The sequence below is a fragment of the Vulpes lagopus genome, chromosome 2, assembly GCF_018345385.1.
Source record: "Vulpes lagopus strain Blue_001 chromosome 2, ASM1834538v1, whole genome shotgun sequence".
NCBI classification, from domain to species: domain Eukaryota; kingdom Metazoa; phylum Chordata; class Mammalia; order Carnivora; family Canidae; genus Vulpes; species Vulpes lagopus.
This window is the reverse complement of record NC_054825.1, coordinates 147,859,841-147,880,103: the sequence shown is the minus strand read 5'-3', so window position 1 is coordinate 147,880,103 and position 20,263 is coordinate 147,859,841. Positions and strand designations below refer to the sequence as shown.

At 44.3% G+C, this 20,263-nt stretch overlaps 1 protein-coding gene across 1 annotated transcript in view; it reads right to left on the bottom strand.

Annotated features, from left to right (window-relative positions):
• SMARCA2 (SWI/SNF related, matrix associated, actin dependent regulator of chromatin, subfamily a, member 2) overlaps window positions 1-20,263 on the bottom strand; it is a 173,140-nt gene that overhangs the window by 53,978 nt on the left and 98,899 nt on the right. The window contains 2 exon segments of the mRNA XM_041745079.1: window positions 13,853-14,071; window positions 18,836-18,913. Of these exon segments, the coding sequence (XP_041601013.1) occupies window positions 13,853-14,071; window positions 18,836-18,913 (297 nt within the window).

Sequence of the window (20,263 nt, the reverse complement as noted above, 5' to 3'; positions counted from 1 at the left end):
TCCTGGGGAGGGGAGTGGGGAGATGGGAGCCCACTTTGTGGTAGTAAAAATGGGCCAACGACATGATGCGGTGAGGTAAAAGCAATTTTGAAAAGAGGGGGGAACAGCCTGTGAAATCTGAAGTGGTAACATAAAAGCCATGTTTATGGAGAAGCCAAAAACCACTATTCCAGTGTGGGTACATGCCCCCATGTACCCCTTAACGGCCTTCCAAAAAAAAAGGTCAGTCCTTTGGCACAGGGCGCCCTGTAAAGTAGGGTGTTCTTCAATCAAGTAGAAGGACATGCAAATATTACTAACAGCAGGCTGGGGCTTGATGGGTATCAAGGGCTGGGATTTATTGAAACGGCTACAAAAGAGCTCAGCCTTGTAACAGGTTAAAAATAATTCTGAACGTAATAGCACTGAAATAACCCCTGGCCGTGTTTTACTTGGCTACTTCTCCAACCTGGGTACGTGAAGGTCAGGGAGATCACAGGTGATTCTGTTTTCTTTTCCTCATTCTTCTGTAACGTTTTTTTTTTTTTTTTAGACGGGAAAAATGCCTCCCAAAAACACTATTTTCAGCTTTACATTAAAAAAAAGAAAAAAAAAAAAACAAGCAAAGCTCCAAGGGAGCTCCAAGGGTTTTCAGGTGCTGATTATAAAAATGCAGAAAGCTACAACTAATACAACAATCATCAGAGTCATATATGTAACAAGGGGCACCTGGGTGGCTCAGCTGTTGAGTGTCTGTCCTTAGCTCAGGGCATGATCCCGGGGTCCTGGGATCGAGTCCTGCATCCGGCTCCCTGCAGGGAGCCTGCTTCTCCCTCTGCCTATGTCTCTGCCTCTCTCTCTCTGTGTGTCTCTTGTGAATAAATAAGAAATCTTTTTTTTTTTTTTAAAGATTCATGTAACAAGATAAAATGGTGGCAAGTAAAACCCCTAAACTGGATTTATTACTTCTATTGCAGAATGCATATTTATGTCCAGGATTCCCCTGCAATGTTGACACTGTGGTCTGCTGGACTCCACAGTATCTTCCTATGGCTTCCAGTAACACCCCATGACATTAGTGTACTGATTTCCTTTTAAGTTAAAATGAAGGAAAATGGATTTGGTCTTGATAATTTGGGCTGGATGGGAGGACTTGATATTCGATGTCAATGAGCAAAATGGATCCATTTGGCACCTGTTATGCACACTACTTGGTAGTGTGCAGGGGATTCAAAAAAATGAAGGCATGGTACTTTCTTTTTTTTTTTTAAGATTTTATTTATTCATTCATGAGACACAGAGAAAGAGAGGCAGAGACACAGGCAGAGGGAATCCCACGTAGGGAGCCCGATGTAGGACTCAATCCCAGGACTCCAGGCTTCCCATGTATCATGTCCTGTCAGCACACGGACTCAGTTCCACTCTCTAAATGCTGCAAACAACTGGATTGTCGCAAACACTGTACCACGTACTGAGTCCACCAATATGCTATAGGACCCTGTGTCAAACCTGCATTTTCAAGAGAAAGCCTTCCTAAGAACAAGGAGGGAATCTCTTGCCCATGGCTTTCACTCCTTGAGAGTTGAGTCTCAAGAGCTGGCGCCAGACCAGGGTGAATCTATAGTTCTCTCCAAGGTCACCAAAAGCAAAGTCAAAGAAGGACAGGGCAGGAAGGATGGGGCCAGGAAGGACGGGGCCACTCTTCCTCACCCTCCTCCCTCCCGGGGAGGTGAAGTGACTCATCCAAGATGTCACATAGCAAAATGATGACAGATCTGGAACTAGACCTCTGATATTCTCCTGATGCCTCAGCCCCCACCCTCTTCTTTCCACTAAATTATCAGAGGCAATTTGGAAGACAGGAATAGATCCACTCGCAACCTTGAGAAAGGTGTGAGGCTATCATTTTAAATAATCTTTAGGAAATCTTTAGAAAATACACATGGAAAAAAAAAAAAAAGAAAACACACATGGTACAAGGGAAGGACATTTTACAAAACAGCATCCTGGGACACCTGTGTGGCTCAGCAGTTGAGCATCTGCCTTCGGCCCAGGGCGTGATTCTGAGGTCCTGGGATCGAGTCCCACATCAGGCTCCCTGCATGGCGCCTGCTTCTCCCTCTGCCTATGTCTCTGCCTCTCTCTCTCTCTCTGTGTCTCTCATGAATAAATAAATAAAATCTTAAAAAAAATAACCCAGCACTGTGCATTAGGAATATGCTTTCTACAAAGGACTATGGGTACAGTGACCTTCAATATTGTATTTCACTAGGAGTGGCAGAGTAAGCTTTGCCTGGAGCACAGTTTCATGGCCCCATCTACAATTTTTCATGATTCTGACAATCTAACATTCTCTAATAGAAAATAAGAAAGAAGCTCTATAAAAAGCATATGGTCTAGTGCCTAAGATGACCTTCTCTACTGGGTACTTTCTTACTCAAAACTCAAAGTGAAAACCCAATTAATTTAGTGCTTTCTTTTTGTCTTTTAACTTGGAGTTAGATTGGATGTCTCAATCTGGTTTTTGCCCGAAAAGAAAGAAAAGGTTTGAGCTGGAAGGCGGTTGTGAAATCTGTGGTAACTTCCAAGGAATAGCAAGGCTGAAGCATTGAAGCAGTGGTTGTACTTTTGTGTGCATATTTAAGTGATCTTCATCACTGTGCCCTGAAATTAGAACAGCGCCTTCAAATTCTTGAGAAGCTCAAGAGCACTTATGTTAGAACTGCATGCCTTTAGAATTCCTTTAAGTAAGAAATCTTTCCATGAAGACACAGATCATTGGAATCTAATGGGAAAGAATGCCGACAATGTCTACCTTGACCCACATTAGCCAAAAAACACAGGATTTGCAGACTCTGCCCAAAGGACACAGACTGCAACCCCCATCTCTGGCTGGTGTGCTCACTTCATCACAAGTATTTACGGAGTGCTTACTATGCGTGAGGTGCTCCGATGCTGGCGTACGGCAATGCACCAGATGGGCTAGGGCTCTGGCTTTCTTGGAGTTTAATACTAGTGGAAGGAGGCAACAAGCTGACCTTTGCATGATAGCAAGGGCCATGAAGAAAATTGATACAGGTCATGTGACAGATACTGGCCAGGCCTCACTGTTTCAGCTAGTGTGGTCAGGAGGGATCTCTCTGGAAAGGGACCACCAGGGCAAGGAGACAGCCACGTGACGGTCTAGGAAGGATGCTTCCTAGAAGTGCAGAGGCTCTGAACTTCTGCAGAAGCCCCATGTGTGACAGCCACCTAGACAGCAAGCAGAGAAGTTGAGGTTCAAGGGCTGGTGGAGACCATATGGCCCCACCTCATAGACCACGTTGAAGGGTCTGGGTTTAATCAAACTTGCAATCAGAGAGGGTTTTATGTGGCGGATGGGGGTGGAGGTGTGTTGGGAAGTACAAGTGGAAATAGTGGGTAGGGGGCGACAGGAGTTGGTATTTGGCTTGGAAAGTACCCTCTGACTTCTCTGGGTAACCACCTGAACTGTTGTGAACAAAGAGGAATGCCAGGAATCTGCAAACATCACATGCTCCAGCATCTAAAGGCAGAGGGTGTGCTGTGCTCTATTTTGCTTCCACTGGGGGTCAAGCAGGCTCAGTAGAAACCTCAGGAGCACAGGTGCGGCTGTCAGAGAGGCAAGGGCCTCCCAGCGACAGCTAGGAGTTGAACTCTATGGCCTTCCCCCTGTGCAGGGCATAGAGAAGAAGCTGCCCTTCCCTCCTGTGGTAGTCTGGAACCTGGGGGACGGAAAATCCTAAGTAACATCCCCAGAGGCAGGACACTAAAACTCTAGCATCAAGTAGGATCCACATTGCTTAAACTCTGCTCATTTCTTGAACAGTTAAAGCCCTACAAGTTAGAGCCTCTCACAGTCTATTTTAATCTCTATTAATTCCCATCTGTGTACACTTGGAGACCTGCTCTTGACAAGCTCTTTAAGGTGGCTAAGTGTGCACTATTATCTCTAATAGCATCTCTCAAATCTGGCTCTTAATTGCACTAATAAGGCGGGCACCGTTCCGACGGAAAAGAACAGAAACTTGACAATTAACACTGCTTTCCCCAGTCCGAGCACAGCGTGGCTCAACCTACTGGGCATTCGATAAAATGGGTGTGGAACGGAATCTGTTTTTTTTCTTTTTTTTAAAGAGCCTCCATGTATGGGCCCACTAATGGGAAAGCCGAAGATGATCATTATTAAAACCAGAGTACAAAGTAAAAGTCAAAGCAGCTTCCTGTGATTTAGGAGGTTGTGGAAGGGACTCTGCAAATCAAAGATAAGGCAACTAACTCGACCCAGGAGGCCCAGAATCACATCCTTTACTGGCAGCTGGGCCAGGACCCCACAGGCATGGTTCCTGACAGCTGGGTCCCTATGCTCTTCCTACAGGGAAGGATTAAGTAGAAAACAGTCGTACAGAGAGAGCTGATAGCTGAGTGTGTGTAGGCTGGTGGGATCGAGGCGAATAAGCCTATAGACCCCTCACACAGCATATTGAGCAAGGGAACATCTCCTCCTTAATTCCCATTCATGAGTGGGGGATGGGTGCCTCATTATCCACCCCTCTTTCCCTTCTCCTGTCACCCAAACTCTGTATTCAAGACACACAATGGAAATTTTTTTCCCCCTCTTTTACTATTACTTACCAGGTTTACTCTGAGATAACTCAATACTTTTTTTTGTAAGAGCCAATTTGTGTTTGGAATTCTTCTTATATGAACCAGGTTAAATATTACACACTGAAACCTCAGAGAAGTCTATGAGGTATATGCTGTTATTTCCCCCATTTTGTAGCAAAATGGTTATATGAGACACCAAGGGTCACAAGCTAATTATAATTAGACAGAGTTGGGATTTGAACCCGGATTCATCGGACTGCAAAGCTTACGTTTTTTCATTTTTTAAGATTTTACTTATTTATTCATGAGAGATACAGAGAGGCAGAGACAGGCAGAGGGAGAAGCAGGCACCCCGTGCAGAGCCCAATTTGGGACTTGATCCCAGAACCCTGGGATCACAGCCCGAGCTGAAGGCAGACGCTCAACCACTAAGTTACCCAGGCATCCCAAGGCTTACATTTTTGGCCATTATCCTGAGCTACTCAGGTACACAGCCACAAAAGTCACAGTTCTGACACCCACCTGGACGTGGACACAGTGATGGTAAAGTCACCCTGCCCTGCCTCTAATTTCCTGACAGGTACCCACCCCACTTCTACCCCATGAATGATGTCATTTCAAAACGTATATCAGTATCAAAACGTCACATGGTACACCTTTAATGTATATACTTTTTACTTGTCAAAGATAAACAAAAATTCTTTTAGAAAGATGTTCTTCATGCAGCTTTATTGATCAAAGAAAAAAAAAAAGTATGGGACAGAAACCAAATCTTGATTCAAAAAAGCAGACATATTTCTAAAATCATCTATTTCTCTGCAGGAGTTGGCTCCACATAAAGATAAGGCAAACTTACTCGGGCTTGTAAATATTGGTAAGCCCCATCCAATTTCCCATGGTTGCTTTCCATGCCTGAGTTACATTTCAGTGCTGAATCCCTATTTCAAAAGATAGGACTCGAAACCAGAAATTCCATGCGTCACAGTTTTAAAAATTGAGCAAAACAAGTCTCTCCTGCTTCTCAACCTTTAACATTTATTTTAGTTGGCCCTCGGAGGGTTCTTTCTTCTACTGGACTTAGCCTGCTGGATTTTGACAAAAAGCAATATATTAAGGTCCAATCGCTGTGAAAACAATCTACCCAGTGGATTTAAAGATAAAATAAAAATTGTAGAAAAGTTACCCAAATTCATTTACTGTCAAATATTTCCCCAAACAGTTCAACCTCTTGCCACTAATAGGTTCAGTGCCTCCTTCCTGAAGTGCTGAAGAACTAGGAATTTGGCAAAACCCAAATCTATTTTCTAGGTCCTTAGCTCTCCCTTGTGTATAAAAACGGAAATGCAGCTTACTAGAAATTTTGCCCCCGTAGATCTAATGACCCAATTTTAAAAGCTTAAAAATGCTATTTGAGAAAAGGGGGAAAAATAAATTTTTATGTCTTATAGCAAAAAGCAAAGAAAGATTACTTAAAGTGACAAAACAAAAGCAGCAAAATATTAAAGGCATTCTGTACGTTACACTTTTGCTAAAGAATCCTGAAAAACAAAAACAGACAAGAAAATCTTATCAGAATAAGATATTATAGGAGAAAAGGACATTTCACAGCATCACAGATGCTCTTAGCTGTGATTACGGAGAGAAATTTCCAGCCCCTGTCTCTGATTTCAGGCTGGATTGTATTTAATCCAGCCCCAACGCAGGAGACACTGTCCTGTTTCAAGGATTTCTAGGGAGAAAAATCCTCTTCGGATGGGTGACAAGACATTTTGCTATTTCTCATTGTGTTTTCAACAGAATTTCAAATGTTTTGTTTGAAATACCAATTTCTTTAAACTTTCTTGGTTCCCAGCTCTTTGTGACTACCTCTTCATGAATTTCTCTGTCTCTTTCCCATGTAGGTTTTGGCACAGGCTGCTTGGGATGGAAAGCCAACGAGGGGATCTTATTCTGTATTTGCATCCTGGGGTTATGTAGCTTTTTAAGACACCCAGGTAAATTCCCTTGAGAAGTGTTGCATTTTACTTACTGATTACCCCTACTCCTGTATGGTTTAAGACTCTCTTACTGTTTCCTCCACTTTGAGCTGTTAGAAGGTGATAACCCCCAAGTCCTTTTACGGGTCAGGAGACAGGACCAGGAAGTCACCACTCAGACACAGTCTTCATGGGGAGCTCGGGCTCTTACTTGACAGACTAGTTGAGGAAAATGAGAGTATTCCCTATGCTTCCCTTCCTTGAGGTCCGTCTTGAAATCCTAAACCTTCTAAAACCAGTTGCATCCATCCCTAGATTTAAAGATATGAGGAAGCAGTGCTTATCACCATCACTTACATAACTTGGTTGGGGGCCCAACTGTCCAGGGCACTGCAAACACAGAGGTAAGTTCCTTCATCACCAGGAGCTTATACAGAATACCAAAAAGAGCATCCTCGTCCTCCTGTATGAGGACTGCACGGAGAGACACCAGCAAATAAGAAGGACCTTCCCGAATTACAGTTTCGAGACATCACATCCACGATGAAACAAAGTGTCGTCTTCAAAGTTCATTCCTTCTATCTGGCTAGCAATTAAATATTACACGGAGGACATAATTTAGTTTGCATTCCTATTATCTTCCAGTGCTGTAGGGTACAAATCACTCACTCAGCAATTAAATAAATTCTGAGGTGTCACTAAATGTTTTAAGGAAAGGAAGGGATTCTGAAGTTGGCAGAAGGACCGATGCAAGAGGAAGAATAGAAAAACAACCAAGTACTCCAGCACTCACCCTCAGCCCAGCTTTTAGCTTTGCAATCACCCCAATCTTACAGAGCCCCGCCCCGATAAAGACTGCAATATTGGAGACATCGCAGTGCACACATGGCTGGAGTTCAACCGGAAAACCTGTCCCACTGGGCTCATCAGACATCTGCCAATATAGGCCAATGGAACGCCTGCTCTCACATATAAAGACACAAACATATTTTTTTCAAGAAATTAACAACATGAGCCAATTATTGGGTATGTGCAAACACACATGCGTGTGCATGCACACCCATAGTACGTGGTGTAGCACTGTTATCACCTTGGGTTCACCATGGGAAAAGCTACAACATGCTAAGGGATATCATATTTTTAAAACCACATTTACATTTCTCTTTTAAACTTTCTAGAGGTGCTATTCCCTGTTCAGGGGAGCCACCCACTGCCTTCAGAAGGATTAGGATAAAGTTGGTATGCAAAGGAAAGAAACCAAAGGCCACCAGTGCCTCCCCAACGGCGGATTTATGAGCCCACCATCAGAGAGCAGTCTCAATCAGGATTTGGTGAGGGAGAGGGGTTTCCTCACTTCCAAAGGCTCTTTGTAATCTAGAGCTATGTCTGAGGCACAGGACTCCTCAGAGCCACTAGATGCCACCGTGCTGCACCCTATGGCGGGGCCACGTGTGTATGGGAAGTTGCTATCTGTATGTGACAGGAAGGCAGGGCAGAGAGCCTTCTTTCTCAGCGGGAGTAAAGAGGTAGAGAGGTAAGAGGTCAGGCCTGAGGATATTGCCACCTGTTGTATAATCAAGAATTTGTCTGGTCTTTGTCCTGGGTTGCTGGCATGGGGCTTCTAAAGCCCTCGGAATTTCCTGAGTGGTAAGCGGTGTCTTTGTTATGCTAATGAGGTGACCAAGGAGGGCCCCTAGAGGGCTTCAGGATGGGGGCAGTCACCAGAAGGACCAACCACTTGAGTAGGTGGTTGGGCTGTTGAGCCAGGCGGGCCTGGGAGGAGCTGGGGACTGGGGAAGGAGTCCGATCATCCAGCTGATTATTTTATTTTTTTATTTTATTTTATTTTATTTTATTTTATTTTATTTTATTTTATTTATTTTATTTTATTTTATTTTTATTTTACTTCTTTTTACTTTTTACTTTTTACTTTACTTTCTTTTCTTTTTCCAGCCAGTGATTTTAATCATTTGTGCCTACATAGTAATGAGCCCTGGATAAAAACTCTGGATGCTGAAGCTCAGTGGAGGGAGCTTCCTGGTTGGTGCACATACTGCAGTGTCAGGAGGGTGATGCACCCTGATTCAAACCGGAGGGGGATCTCTGTCTGCTTCTTAGACCTCGTGCTATGCACCTCTTCATTTGTTGGTCCTCCTGACTTGTGTCTTCAGTAATAAAACTGTAACCACAAGTAGTGCTTTTCTGAGTTCTATTTATCATCATAGCTAATTAACTGAACCCGAGGGAGTCATGAGAACCCCTGAATTTATAGCCAGTCAGTCAGAAAAGCCGGTGGCCAGGGGACTCCCAGAGTGTGGCTGGGGGGTGAAATTAGCACCGTCTTGCTGGGGCCTGATCCCCTTTAACTTGTGCGGTCTATGCCAACTCTGGGTAGTTAGTGCCAGAAGTGAACCTGGTTGGGGTTGAAATGAATACTCGCCTGTGAGGGCCCCTAAGTGGTGTGTTAGGGGGGAGGTGCAAGGAGCAAGAGGAATGAGATCCTAAAAATGCCCAGAAGTAGATTTTCTGTGAGGCTAATAAAGTGCAAACTTCAAGACTCACTTGACATGCTCCTCTTAAGGCTCTGGGAGGGTCCTTCATGATGTGTTCACATAGCCAGACACAATATGCAAAAAGTAAGACATTTTTGTCTCGCTTGTTTTAAAAAGCTCCCTCACCCACCCAGCCACAGATTCTAGGAACTTCAGTCTTGACAACCCCCTGGTGGTGACTCTGCCATTGTCGAGAAATGGGGCTAGGCTCTCTTGCCTGTTCTAGCACGGTGTGAAGGAAGCAGCCAAGACTTTTTGCAGATTCTCAAGCAGGGCACAGAAAGAGCTGAGAGTGCTGTGGCAGCACCAGAAGGGCTGGGGGTCCTCATGAGACCTCAGAGCGCAGGAGAGCTGCCAACCTGGAGATGGAGCTGGGACCCCAGACTGCAGTAGCACAGATCATGGAAATCTCCCAGGGAATGAGATGGGACCAGATCAGATGCACATCGAGAACTCCAGGGACAGGACAGGCCAGTAGCCCTGCACCGAACCTAGCAGAGACCCACAGGACAGCGGGAAACCAGGGCACCAGCCCCCAGGGCCATGACAGAACACCAGCTTCTACCATTTTCCAGATGCCAGTTGGGAAGGAAGATGGAACTGCAGCCCCCAGGAGAGGAAGAGAAACAGCCCATGGGATACACGAGTGCTGACCTGACAACCCCCAAAAGATAAATTAACTTGAGACTGGCTAACGCCAAAGAAATCTAAGTTTCCCTCAATGGAAAACAGGGATTTCAGAAGAACTTTTAAAAAACTTTTTTTTTTTTTAATTGAGCTATGTTTGAAATTGTGATCCTTCTCATTTAAAACATTATGAATACAGAAAAATTTTAAGATCTTCCAACTAAACAGATTGTCTAAAGGTCACTGTGGGAATTTTTAGCATAATAGGATTATAAAATAAAACCTGTTTGTGATAAAACCATAATAAAATTTTCAAGGAAAGTGGCCATTTCACTTAAATTTAACCTAAGTGTTCTGAGGCAGAGCCTGCTAGCTAGTCACCAGAATCTTATTTTCCTGGGCTGATGGCCAGACCACATTTCCTGGTCTCCCTTACAGCCAAGTGTGGCCACACGACTGAGTTCCAGCCAATGGGACATGAGCGGAAATGACAGGGGACCGTGCAGGCCTGGCCCATCCAAACCCCACACCCACCACTCTGTGCTGCCTCCCCCACTTCCAGCCTCACCAGGATGCAGATGAAGAAGTTGGCAGAGGCTCCGTCAGCCTGGACTCTTGAGAGTCTGGACGTGGAGAGTAGCTGCCCCCACGAACCAGAAACATCCACCTTGGGCTTTTTTTTTTTTTTTTCCACCTTGGGCTTTTATGGGAGGAGTAAAAGTCTGCTCATTTTTTCGTAGAGGCCCATGAGTTGGGTATGTTTCAGTCCAGCCGTGGCAGCCATGAATGTTCCCCTAGGCTATCCTCTTGCACATCAATCTGGTGCTAATTCAATGTGGCAATCAATGGGCACTTACTATTTGTACATGGAATTCCTAAGTTCTAACAATATCCACCTTACCTGCTACTAGGAAACTACCAGGAATGCTAGGAAACTGGATTTTGAGCTGTGACCAAAGAGTGAGCACGGCCATGTGAGAGCACAGAGAAAAGTTCAATTACTATTTATTTGTGAAGGTGCCATGGATGTGGCGGTGATGGAGCTGGGCCTGGGAGGATGAGAGAAGTTCAGAGGGAGGAGGAGGAGGAGGAGGGTGGGGAAGTTCATTCCAGGCTGAACATGAGTCCTCATGTCTGATCCAGTGGGACGTGATGCTAACGACAGAAAAAACAGGGCTCTGTTCACCCCAGGAAGCAGAATTCAGGCCAGTGAGGAACAGCAGATGAGGAAAGAGGATTCGGTTCAAAGCGGAGAGGAAGGAACGGTCGGGGCTGACCCCAGATTGGAGGCCCTATGCAGACAAAAAAGGCAGAGCGTTTCCCTGAGGGGTGACCAGCCTCTTGGCACTGGGGCTGCGGAGGATGCGGTTTCAAGCAGGGGATGGGTAGCTGCTCCATTCAGCTGCCTTCCAGCTCTGGGATGCTCTGTAACTCCCAAGCCTCTGCCAAGCAGGCTTTGTGCATCATTGCCAGGAGAGAGAAGAATTATTTTAGCCCTGTTTCCGCATTTCTTTCACGACCATCTTTGCCATATTCCCTTTCAAGGCTGTGTTGGCTGGGTCCACTCGACGCATTCAATCATAAGCCAGTAGAGAACATCTTTTCCCATCCAGGCTCGCGAAACCCCCTTGAATATAATGTTATTACCAAGAAAAAGCTTACTAGGCTGATATTGAACAGGATTGCTGCTGGTGAACAAAAAACCAAATGACAGGAAGTATCTATTTTGAACGCCTTGGCCGTGGGGCCTGCTGCATTGATGGCGGGTCCCGGTTGACAACAAGTTACTGGCTCCTACCAAATACGGACAGACGATTTTCCAAAGAATGGATCACAAAAAGACGTGTTACAACAGAGCTGCACTGAGAACAGTTTTGTCCTTCCTGGGTGGCTTCATATCTCGCGATACACCACAGCGTGAACATGAATTTCACTGTGTCATTTTGAAAAACAAACTAGTTTTCCATTTTTATTTATTTTATTTATTTATATTTTAAGATTTTATGTATTTATTCATGAGAGACCAGAGAGAGGCAGAGAGGTAGACAGAGAGAGAAGCAGGTTTCCTGCAGGGAGCCCAAAGTGGGACTCGATTCCAGGACCCCAGGATCACGACCTGAGCTGAAGGCAGATGCTCAACCACTATGCCACCCAGGTACCCAGTTTTCCAGTTTTCCAGTTTTAGATGTGTATGCTAGAGGTGAAAGGAAGTCTGGTGGATCATGAGAAAGAGAGATGCTATCCTAACATTATGGTAAATGAGGCAATTTTCACATTCCTCTTAAAAGTTATCACTGTATTTCACAAACATTCCTCAGGTCCCTGCTATGTGCTAGGCACTGCGCTATTCATTAGTGACCTATGCTGAAAGAAAAAGGGAACACATGAGATATTCTAACTTGGAAACTTTCTAAGATCATGTTATTTTTCTTAAGGGCATTTCCCAACAATTATTTTTAAAATGGTGGGTTCAGCTACTTTCTTGCCTGATAAACAAGGTTATTTTGCCTGTAGTATCTGGAGAGTCTACCTATAAAGATTGACTTTGCACGTTTTGGCCTGGATCGTTGTATCCTCTCCTGTAATAGGACTCCAGGTACTTAATTTATTGCTTAAATTAAAGAGAAAGGGAAAGGGAATTTTCTTGAGCTCAGAAATGATTATCAGACAAACACAAAACCCGTCACGTTATAGAATGAGTCGTAATATGCAGCAACATCCTTACAACAGGGAAACAAAAGAAATCCATAAAACCATGCTCTGGGACCATGGGAATATTTGGATACAATGGTAGGACGGTCACACGGAAGTCAGATTTCACATGCCGTCGTTTGGCCATAAACATGAGCAAAGCTCTCTTTGTCTCTTTCTTTTTCCAGCCTTTTCAAAATTCAGGTCATGTCTCTCTCATCATATAGCATCCTGAGTAAATCACATTTCAAGTGGAGCCAAGACCTGTCCGCCTTTGATAACCAATCTCAAAAATACTTCCCAGTGCTTTTCCACCCACCCACCCTCTTATGTCCTAGGTCCTAGAAGCCGTGGTTCACAAAGCTCAGGGGCCGCACCCCTTTTCAATAAAGCGAACAACTCACAACCACAGCTTCTGTTTTGTTTGGTTTTCACCCCGAACGAGCTGTTTCCGGCGCGCATCCTCTGGTCCTGCTTTACCCAGGGCCCCAGAGTGCTGTCAACCACCGGTACTAAGTCTGCGCCCTGTCAGGCCAAGTGGGGCAAAACCTCCAAAGGGAAGCTTCTCGGCGGCGTTCACACCTGTCACTCCATGGGGGCACTGGGATACTTCTCTGCTCCCTGGGCGACATTCTGAGATTTCATCCCTAGGGCAAAATGATAAATCACCATCTTCCCAAAAGGGTGGCAGAGCCCCCAAACTACAGAATAACATTTCCAAGCATCAGCGACCCCAGCCTGGGCCTGCGACAGACAGATCCAAAGAGCCAAAATTGAGCACACAAATGCTTCAGCTCTCACAAGTTCTTATTTCTAGCCAGCTGTGTGACCTGGCGTAGTCACTGAACCTCTCTGGGCCACAACTGCTCTGTCTGTAAAACCAGGAGAATACAAAGATACTTTCCAGCTCTAATTTCCTTGTGCCACAACTCCTTCAAACCAAGAGTACAAAGACACCTTCCAGCTCTAATTTCTTTGGGTCTAGGAAATAGCAATGCAGCTAGAAAACACCTCTGTCTCCAAACTATCTCTGCTAGCCTTGAAAAAGTAAAACTCTGATTAAAGACCACAAAATTGAAGGGGGAACAATCAGGAAGATCTCTAAGGCCCCCTTCCACATTTTGATTCTAACTCTGACAGTGATGCAAGACCAGGCAACTGGTCATAAGACGTGAGCGGTCTCATTGCTTCCAATGGCCAACGCTGCCCTCGCAACACAGTCTTCGTCATAACTCAAGGCCCTGCCTTGGAATGGAAAGAGTCCACTGCAACAGCGAGATGACCTTCCCTGGGTTCAAGAGCCCCTTCTGCTTTCACTCGCAGCTTGCCCCTGGGCCCCAGATTGCTCAAGCCAGCAGGTGCATCCACCTGGCCAGGACAGGTAAGAAAGCCACTACCTACCCTCAGCCACTGCTTCTCCGTGAGGGCGTCGCTGTAGTCCACGTCCCGGCGCTGGCGAGACCCCCTGCCAAATATTTTCTCCTCCTCTTCTTCACACGTGAGCCGCTCCACTTCGGCGTCATCCTTAATAATCCAGGAGGGCAGCTCATCTTCCTCCATCAAGCGGGGCTTCCGCTTCGGGTTCCGGGCGTCTTCCCGCCGCCGGTCCATGTCCATACGCTGGAGGCATTAACAAAAGTTTTTCACCAGTGGGAAAAGGGGATTCCACACAGCATCGATTTCACAGCACACAAAACTTGCACGAGTCACCTCCTTATGGTTTCAGGGTCCCTTTCTGCTTTTCCCATAAAGTCTCTCTATCCTGGCTGACTCGTTCTGGCTCATTCCTCAAGCAGGCGGTCCCTGCAGAGTTCTGTAAGGTAAAATCTCTTCCCTCCCTTCCCCCACCCCATACCCCATCTTTGAAATGCATGCATTTAAAATACACTCTTTAAAGAATCCTATGCTTGGTTTGTGTGCACGCAATGCTCCCCCTTAAGTAGTGGTGAGAAATGTCCAATTGGGGATGTATTTCAAAAAATATGAGCCCTGGAGATAGAATTCACTGCTGCCCTGGCATAAAAGTACTCTTCGAGCATGTAAAAGAGAAACTTCATTAAGAAAACTTCCTTTTACTCAATAGGGCTCATGCTTTTAATTAGACAACCAGGAAAAAATGTCAGCGGCCCAAGTTGTCACTGTAGAGCGGCCACCCTCAGACTTGGACATGCAGGCCCATTAATGGCTTGATTAGTCATTCGGCCATGGGTGTATTGAATTTTCGGTGCACCGTGGGCTCTGTGAAAGGAATGTCCTTCAACTCTCCAGCTTTAAAAAAAAAAAAAGTTTGGCCCCTACAAAAATGGTATAGCACCTGAAAAGAAGCTCAGATGCAATCTCATTGCAACTCATCAGGTTATAAGGGACGTGTCTCCCTTTCATACATTTTCATAGACTTCAAAATGCTGACGTCCCCACCTCTTGCTTTATTTTTTAAAAGTCCAGTGCACTTGTAAGTAAATTAAGTGCCACACACTTGGCTCTAACTCATTATCAAACAATCTGATAGCCTAAAAAAGCAAATCAAACCTGCACTGAATCGCTGCATATGTTAGTTACATATATGTTATATATACATATATCGCTTGCTACAACCGAATAGACCATTAACCATTAAATGATTTACCTTTCCCCTTTCTTCGTTCGGTTCTACCGTAATGAAACAGGGATTCAACATAACCTTTTCTTAAGAACTAAAACCGGCAACAAAATATAAATGAACTTTCTCTTCAAATCCAAACTTGACCTCTAAGATCAACATAGATATTCGAGTTCAAAGTCCCTTAAACTAGGCTTCAACATTTTTGGAAATCATTATATTCCCAAGATGGGCCAGGCCTGCAGCTTGGGGGAGCCCCATTGGTAGATAAATGTGGCCATCCTGTTCTGTCATGTGCTATAGTTAGCTGGAGAGGCTGTTCTTAATCCTGACTCCTAATGCTCTGGTATCAGAAATGGGATCCACCAAACTAGCACTGGTAGCACACAGAATGCCTTACTGACAATGCAATCTGCAGAGGGGCTTCTCAGAGTGACCTCCTAACAGTACTTTAGATTGCTAATAAGAAAGAAAAAAAAAACATTTTTTTTTGGTTAATGTATTCCACTGAGATGACAAGATACTGCCACTTTAGTTTTTGGTTTGACCACCGCCATTATTTATACCAAGAACTGCTAAAATGACTTAAGCCATGTATTTGTCTACAGTTGGGAACAGAAATCTTTTCTGACATAAAAATAAAATATCGGCATCAAAAATAAAAAGCAAATTGACATAAAAAATCTGATATAACAAAACAAATTGCACTTGCTTTTTTTTTTTTTTCTTTTCGGAAAGGTTGATGTACTTCTTAATAAGCTTAAAGTTCTGATGGTTGCATCTCTTCCCAGAGATTTCTACTTGCAGAAGACCAGCACAAAATCCGAAGTTGATATTCAAGTAAGTCTAATTTACAATTCAGGTACGACGTGAATATATTTGGCTTAAGACCTGATAATAAACGTTGTGCTAACAAGGACAGTTATTTTTAAAAAGTACTTCTTGCCTTTGTAGGGAACATAGCAGTTTAAAGTTTCATGCTTGTACGGTATCAGAATGTTTCACATTCATACCCTGATGTGTCAAAGATCTTTTTAGGTAAAATTTATAGGGGATCAGAGTGAACGATAACGGTTTCTGAAGTCCCATGTTTAGAAGAAAATCAGAAAAATATTCAAAAGAAAGGTCTTATTTTAAAGAGATTGCTTGCTTGATGTGTGTTATTTAACTACAGTATCTAAGATAAATCATAAACTTATATTAAATTTTACATAGAGAACTTTTTTTAATAATAAGGGATAAAAAGGTTAAATATATGAAATCCAATCTAGCTTGCTTGTGTCTCACTGAACCTTTTCATCAGAGTAGTTGGCAAGGATTCAAATTTGATTTCCTGACCCCTGGTGGAGGTGCTAATGCACAGTGAATTGGCCAAAGGCAGCAGGCTGCTTAGATTTAAAACAACAACAACAACAACAACAAAACAACAACAAAACAACCAAACTCCAAATTTGTATAATCCAAAAATGGGAAGTGAACCATTAGGAAACAAGCAGAACATGCCCGAAATCAAGATGCCTATAAAAAAGTGCTCCCTAGCCAGCTTCACTTGTTCTAAGCCTGTTCTTTGCATGATAAAATAGTCCCAAATTAAAAGAAAGCTGAGCCTCAGCCAGACATTCAAATTTTTTTTCCCCTGAGGCTTTCAATTTCTACAAATCCCCAGCCCAAAAGTCAGAAAAAGAGAAGTACTCTTTTTTCCCCCTCACTTTGGGGCTGCTGATGGAAATCTCCATCTCGGGGCCTAATCTAATTTGTATGACAGGCAGCTTACCCGTTCTCGGGGACTCAAGAGTATCTGAGGCTGTGGCCATGCTGAATTACTGCCAATCAGTGAGCAGCCAGCGAAGCTGCGGGCCCATTGCCCCTGTGTCAGGAATCTACAGTAATCTACATTGTAATAAGAAATCCACAGTGTAATAAGTTCCTCAAGAAGAGAAAACATATCTGCTTCCTATGTGTATCTCTAATGTCCCTCAGTAGAGATCAATCTATAAAGGTGGTGACCAACAGAAATTAAGAGTTAAGAAATTTAGGTTCCAGGAACACCCTGCATTGGCCATGCTGTTACATGACCCTGTTGCATCATTTCTATCCAAAATGGACCACCCTGAGGAGGGTTCACTTAGGAAGGGGGGGAGTGCACATCTCAGGTTAGGAATTATTCCCACGGCTACCTAAGCCCTGAGAAAGAATTAAGTGTCTTTTATACTGGAATTGTTATGTGTGGACACAACCACTGTTCCCTAGACAAAAATCACAAAGTCACAAAAATAATGTAAGCCACCACACAGCTGGAGCTCCCTTCTCAGACTGTCTGCACTAAAAAGCCAGAGGATGCAAAAATCCTGTGGGTCGTATCTGGCCCAGAGTCCTATTTAGTTTGGCCTGCAGTATTAGATCATAATAAAAAATTGAATTTTAGCTGCAAACATTTTGAAATGCAGAAACTGCACATGAAAAACCGAGATTCCCAGCTTCTCTTGGAAATTTAGAATTCCTGGCTACATGGGGCTTAGGGCTCCATCCCCCTCAGGCAATGTAGCTCCAGTTCATCACAGCCACCCACCCATCCACTCCTCCACTTGCTTCACTCCTGCAAACTGCTTGTCTGATGCCTGAGGGCATTCAAACAGGGGGCGGGTGTCTGATTTGGGGGTGTGAGGCATTCAAGCCGCAGAGCAGTTACAGTCCCCATTTAGTCACTCATCCCGCAATCACATGAAATGTCAGCAAAATCAAAATAACTGATGGCACCAGAGGGAGCCTCGCAACTTTCTATGTCCTGCCTCACGCTGACATCTTTGCAAGGCCTAAAATTTTACAAGTACCGCCATCCATCCAATCAGTATTTGTTAAGCAAGTACTATGTGCCAGGAACTGTTCTGAGCATTGGGGATGCAGAGATAAATAGTTATGCATATGCCTTAAGGATGCAGCAAAATTTCACTCCTGAGGGCCTCCCTCGCTCACCAAGGGGCTTGCTCCTGCACAGCCGGACCTTGTGACAGTCCACACACATAAATCAAATGCGGATTTCAGCAGATTACACATGACCACATAGCACACGACATCAAGGCTGAAACCACGGGTGTTAAATCCTCAAAGGTCAAGGTTCTTTTCTATCTGTCCGGACCAGGGAAATCCAACCACTGTCAATCTTTCAGTGAAGGTGACACCTTGATGTGCATCTGGAAAGTTCCTGTTCCCTTCGGTAAGCTCTCCTCAACATGAAGGAGAGGCCCGACCCTGTTGTCTGGTTGGTATCCACTCACCCCACAGACAGCATAATATGTGTTTTGATCCAATAAGGAGACTGGGAGGGAAAGGTAGTAAACTAACCTACAGGAGGAGCAGGGCAGGTTTCCTGAGTGACGCTGGCCTGGAATCCCAGATGAGCTGGGCAGGGATGGGGGTGGTGAGGGGCGGGGGGAGAGGGAGGATCTGGGGCGAAGCTGTGGACCACATGGCCTGCCCAGAGGGCACAGCTGCTACTGAGCCCCAGCCAGTGGCTTCCATATAGGGACACGGGCCTGGTATTGCCCATTCTCATTTTCCAAGAGAAGCCGGAAATCAGGATTCTTTTTATGTTGGCAACAAATCTGAAATTTCAAAAAAACACTGCGTGGGCCAAACCAAATATGTCTGCAGGCTAAATCCAGCCAGTTTGCAGCCTCTGGACCAACGGAAAGACACAGGCTTTGCAAGCAAAATCCCGCCAGGGCACGCAGGCTCCAGACATCTCATGTTAACAGAAAAAGGTGCGTGAGTTTCTATGATATTACCATAAAGAGATCAAATTCTTCTTCTCGCCGGGCAATCATCTGGTTCAGAGTCTCGTCATCTGGCACTTCATCTTCTTCCTGGGGTTAAGAACAGAATGACTTAACAGGCTTCAAGGTGGGGGGGCGGTGCGGGGGCCTCGGGCAAGTGGGGCGAAGTACAAAGGGGTAAAGTGCATCTGTCCTGCAGATCACAGGGATCCCTTTCTCAAGCCAGAAAGAAAAGAGAAAGGTCACTATCATTATTTTGCAAGCTATTCCGACAGTCTTGCCAGAGAAAAATCTGTTTAGAAAAGAAACGTGGTACATACACTCTGAACAATCCTGTTTTTTTGGGGTGTGGATCTTGATTCCATGACTTTTAAAACAAAGATACTTAATGTCCTCCCGCCTCAATGACCTCATCTGTAAGATGGGTGTGACATTCACTTTGAAGAGAAGTCCTAAGAGTTAAGTAAGGAAATGAACAGGAGGAAGTGCCTAATGTAAATCCTTCTATCAGTTTAAATCCACATGTAAGTGCTTATTTTCAAAGCCTTACAAAAACCACACATATGTGGAAGTTTGTGATGGGGCATGCCACAAGACCTTAAAAATCATATAGATAGGTCAAATGTAGAGCTTTTAAGATAGGTTTAATCAGTGTCTTTCAGTGGGAATTATTATTCTAATGGTTAAAGCTGCAGATGGGACACCTCTGACTGTATCCCTAACAAACCTCCCACCAACTATTCTTAATTTAAAAAAAAAAAATCTCTCTGCAAATTCCTCAGAAACCAAGTTCTCAAGTTCTCTAGACATGTGATGACTTCCATCCTTGAAGAAAAACATGATTTTAAAAGTTGGGCAGAGGCTACAGAACTTACCTTCCAAAATTATTTTTATCATATGCTGGCTAAGCGTGTTGAAAATCAAATGGAGAATTTCAGGGTATTAGCAAAACCCAGAACTTCAAACATCCAATTTCCCAGATTATACATTCAAAACGAGGCACCTTGTTCTAGAAACAGTAGGAGTGTGTGAGCAGCTTAAATGAGATAACTCTGGCGCTTCCCAAGATAATGTCTTTCGGACTGTGTTAGAAATGAATGCATTTCCATAAAGCAAAAATCTAATGATTCAAGCTAATAATTACTTGTAAAAAGCTTTCTATTCTAGTCCATCTCTAGACTGATTACAGTCGATTTGTCTTGATACTATATTTCATCTGACAAAGACTAGCTGACAGTGGGCTGATACTTCACCATACAAAGAATCTGGTTAATAGATCCTTTGGTGAAAAGGTGGCTGCTTTGCCCACTCTATCTATACCCAGGACCGCATGGGATTCACTCATTGCCTACACAACGGGGGCCTTGGACCTCCCTGTGCTGAGGATGAAAAGATTCTCTTGTAAACTGGCAAGAAGCCTGCCTGCAGTGGCCTGACCTT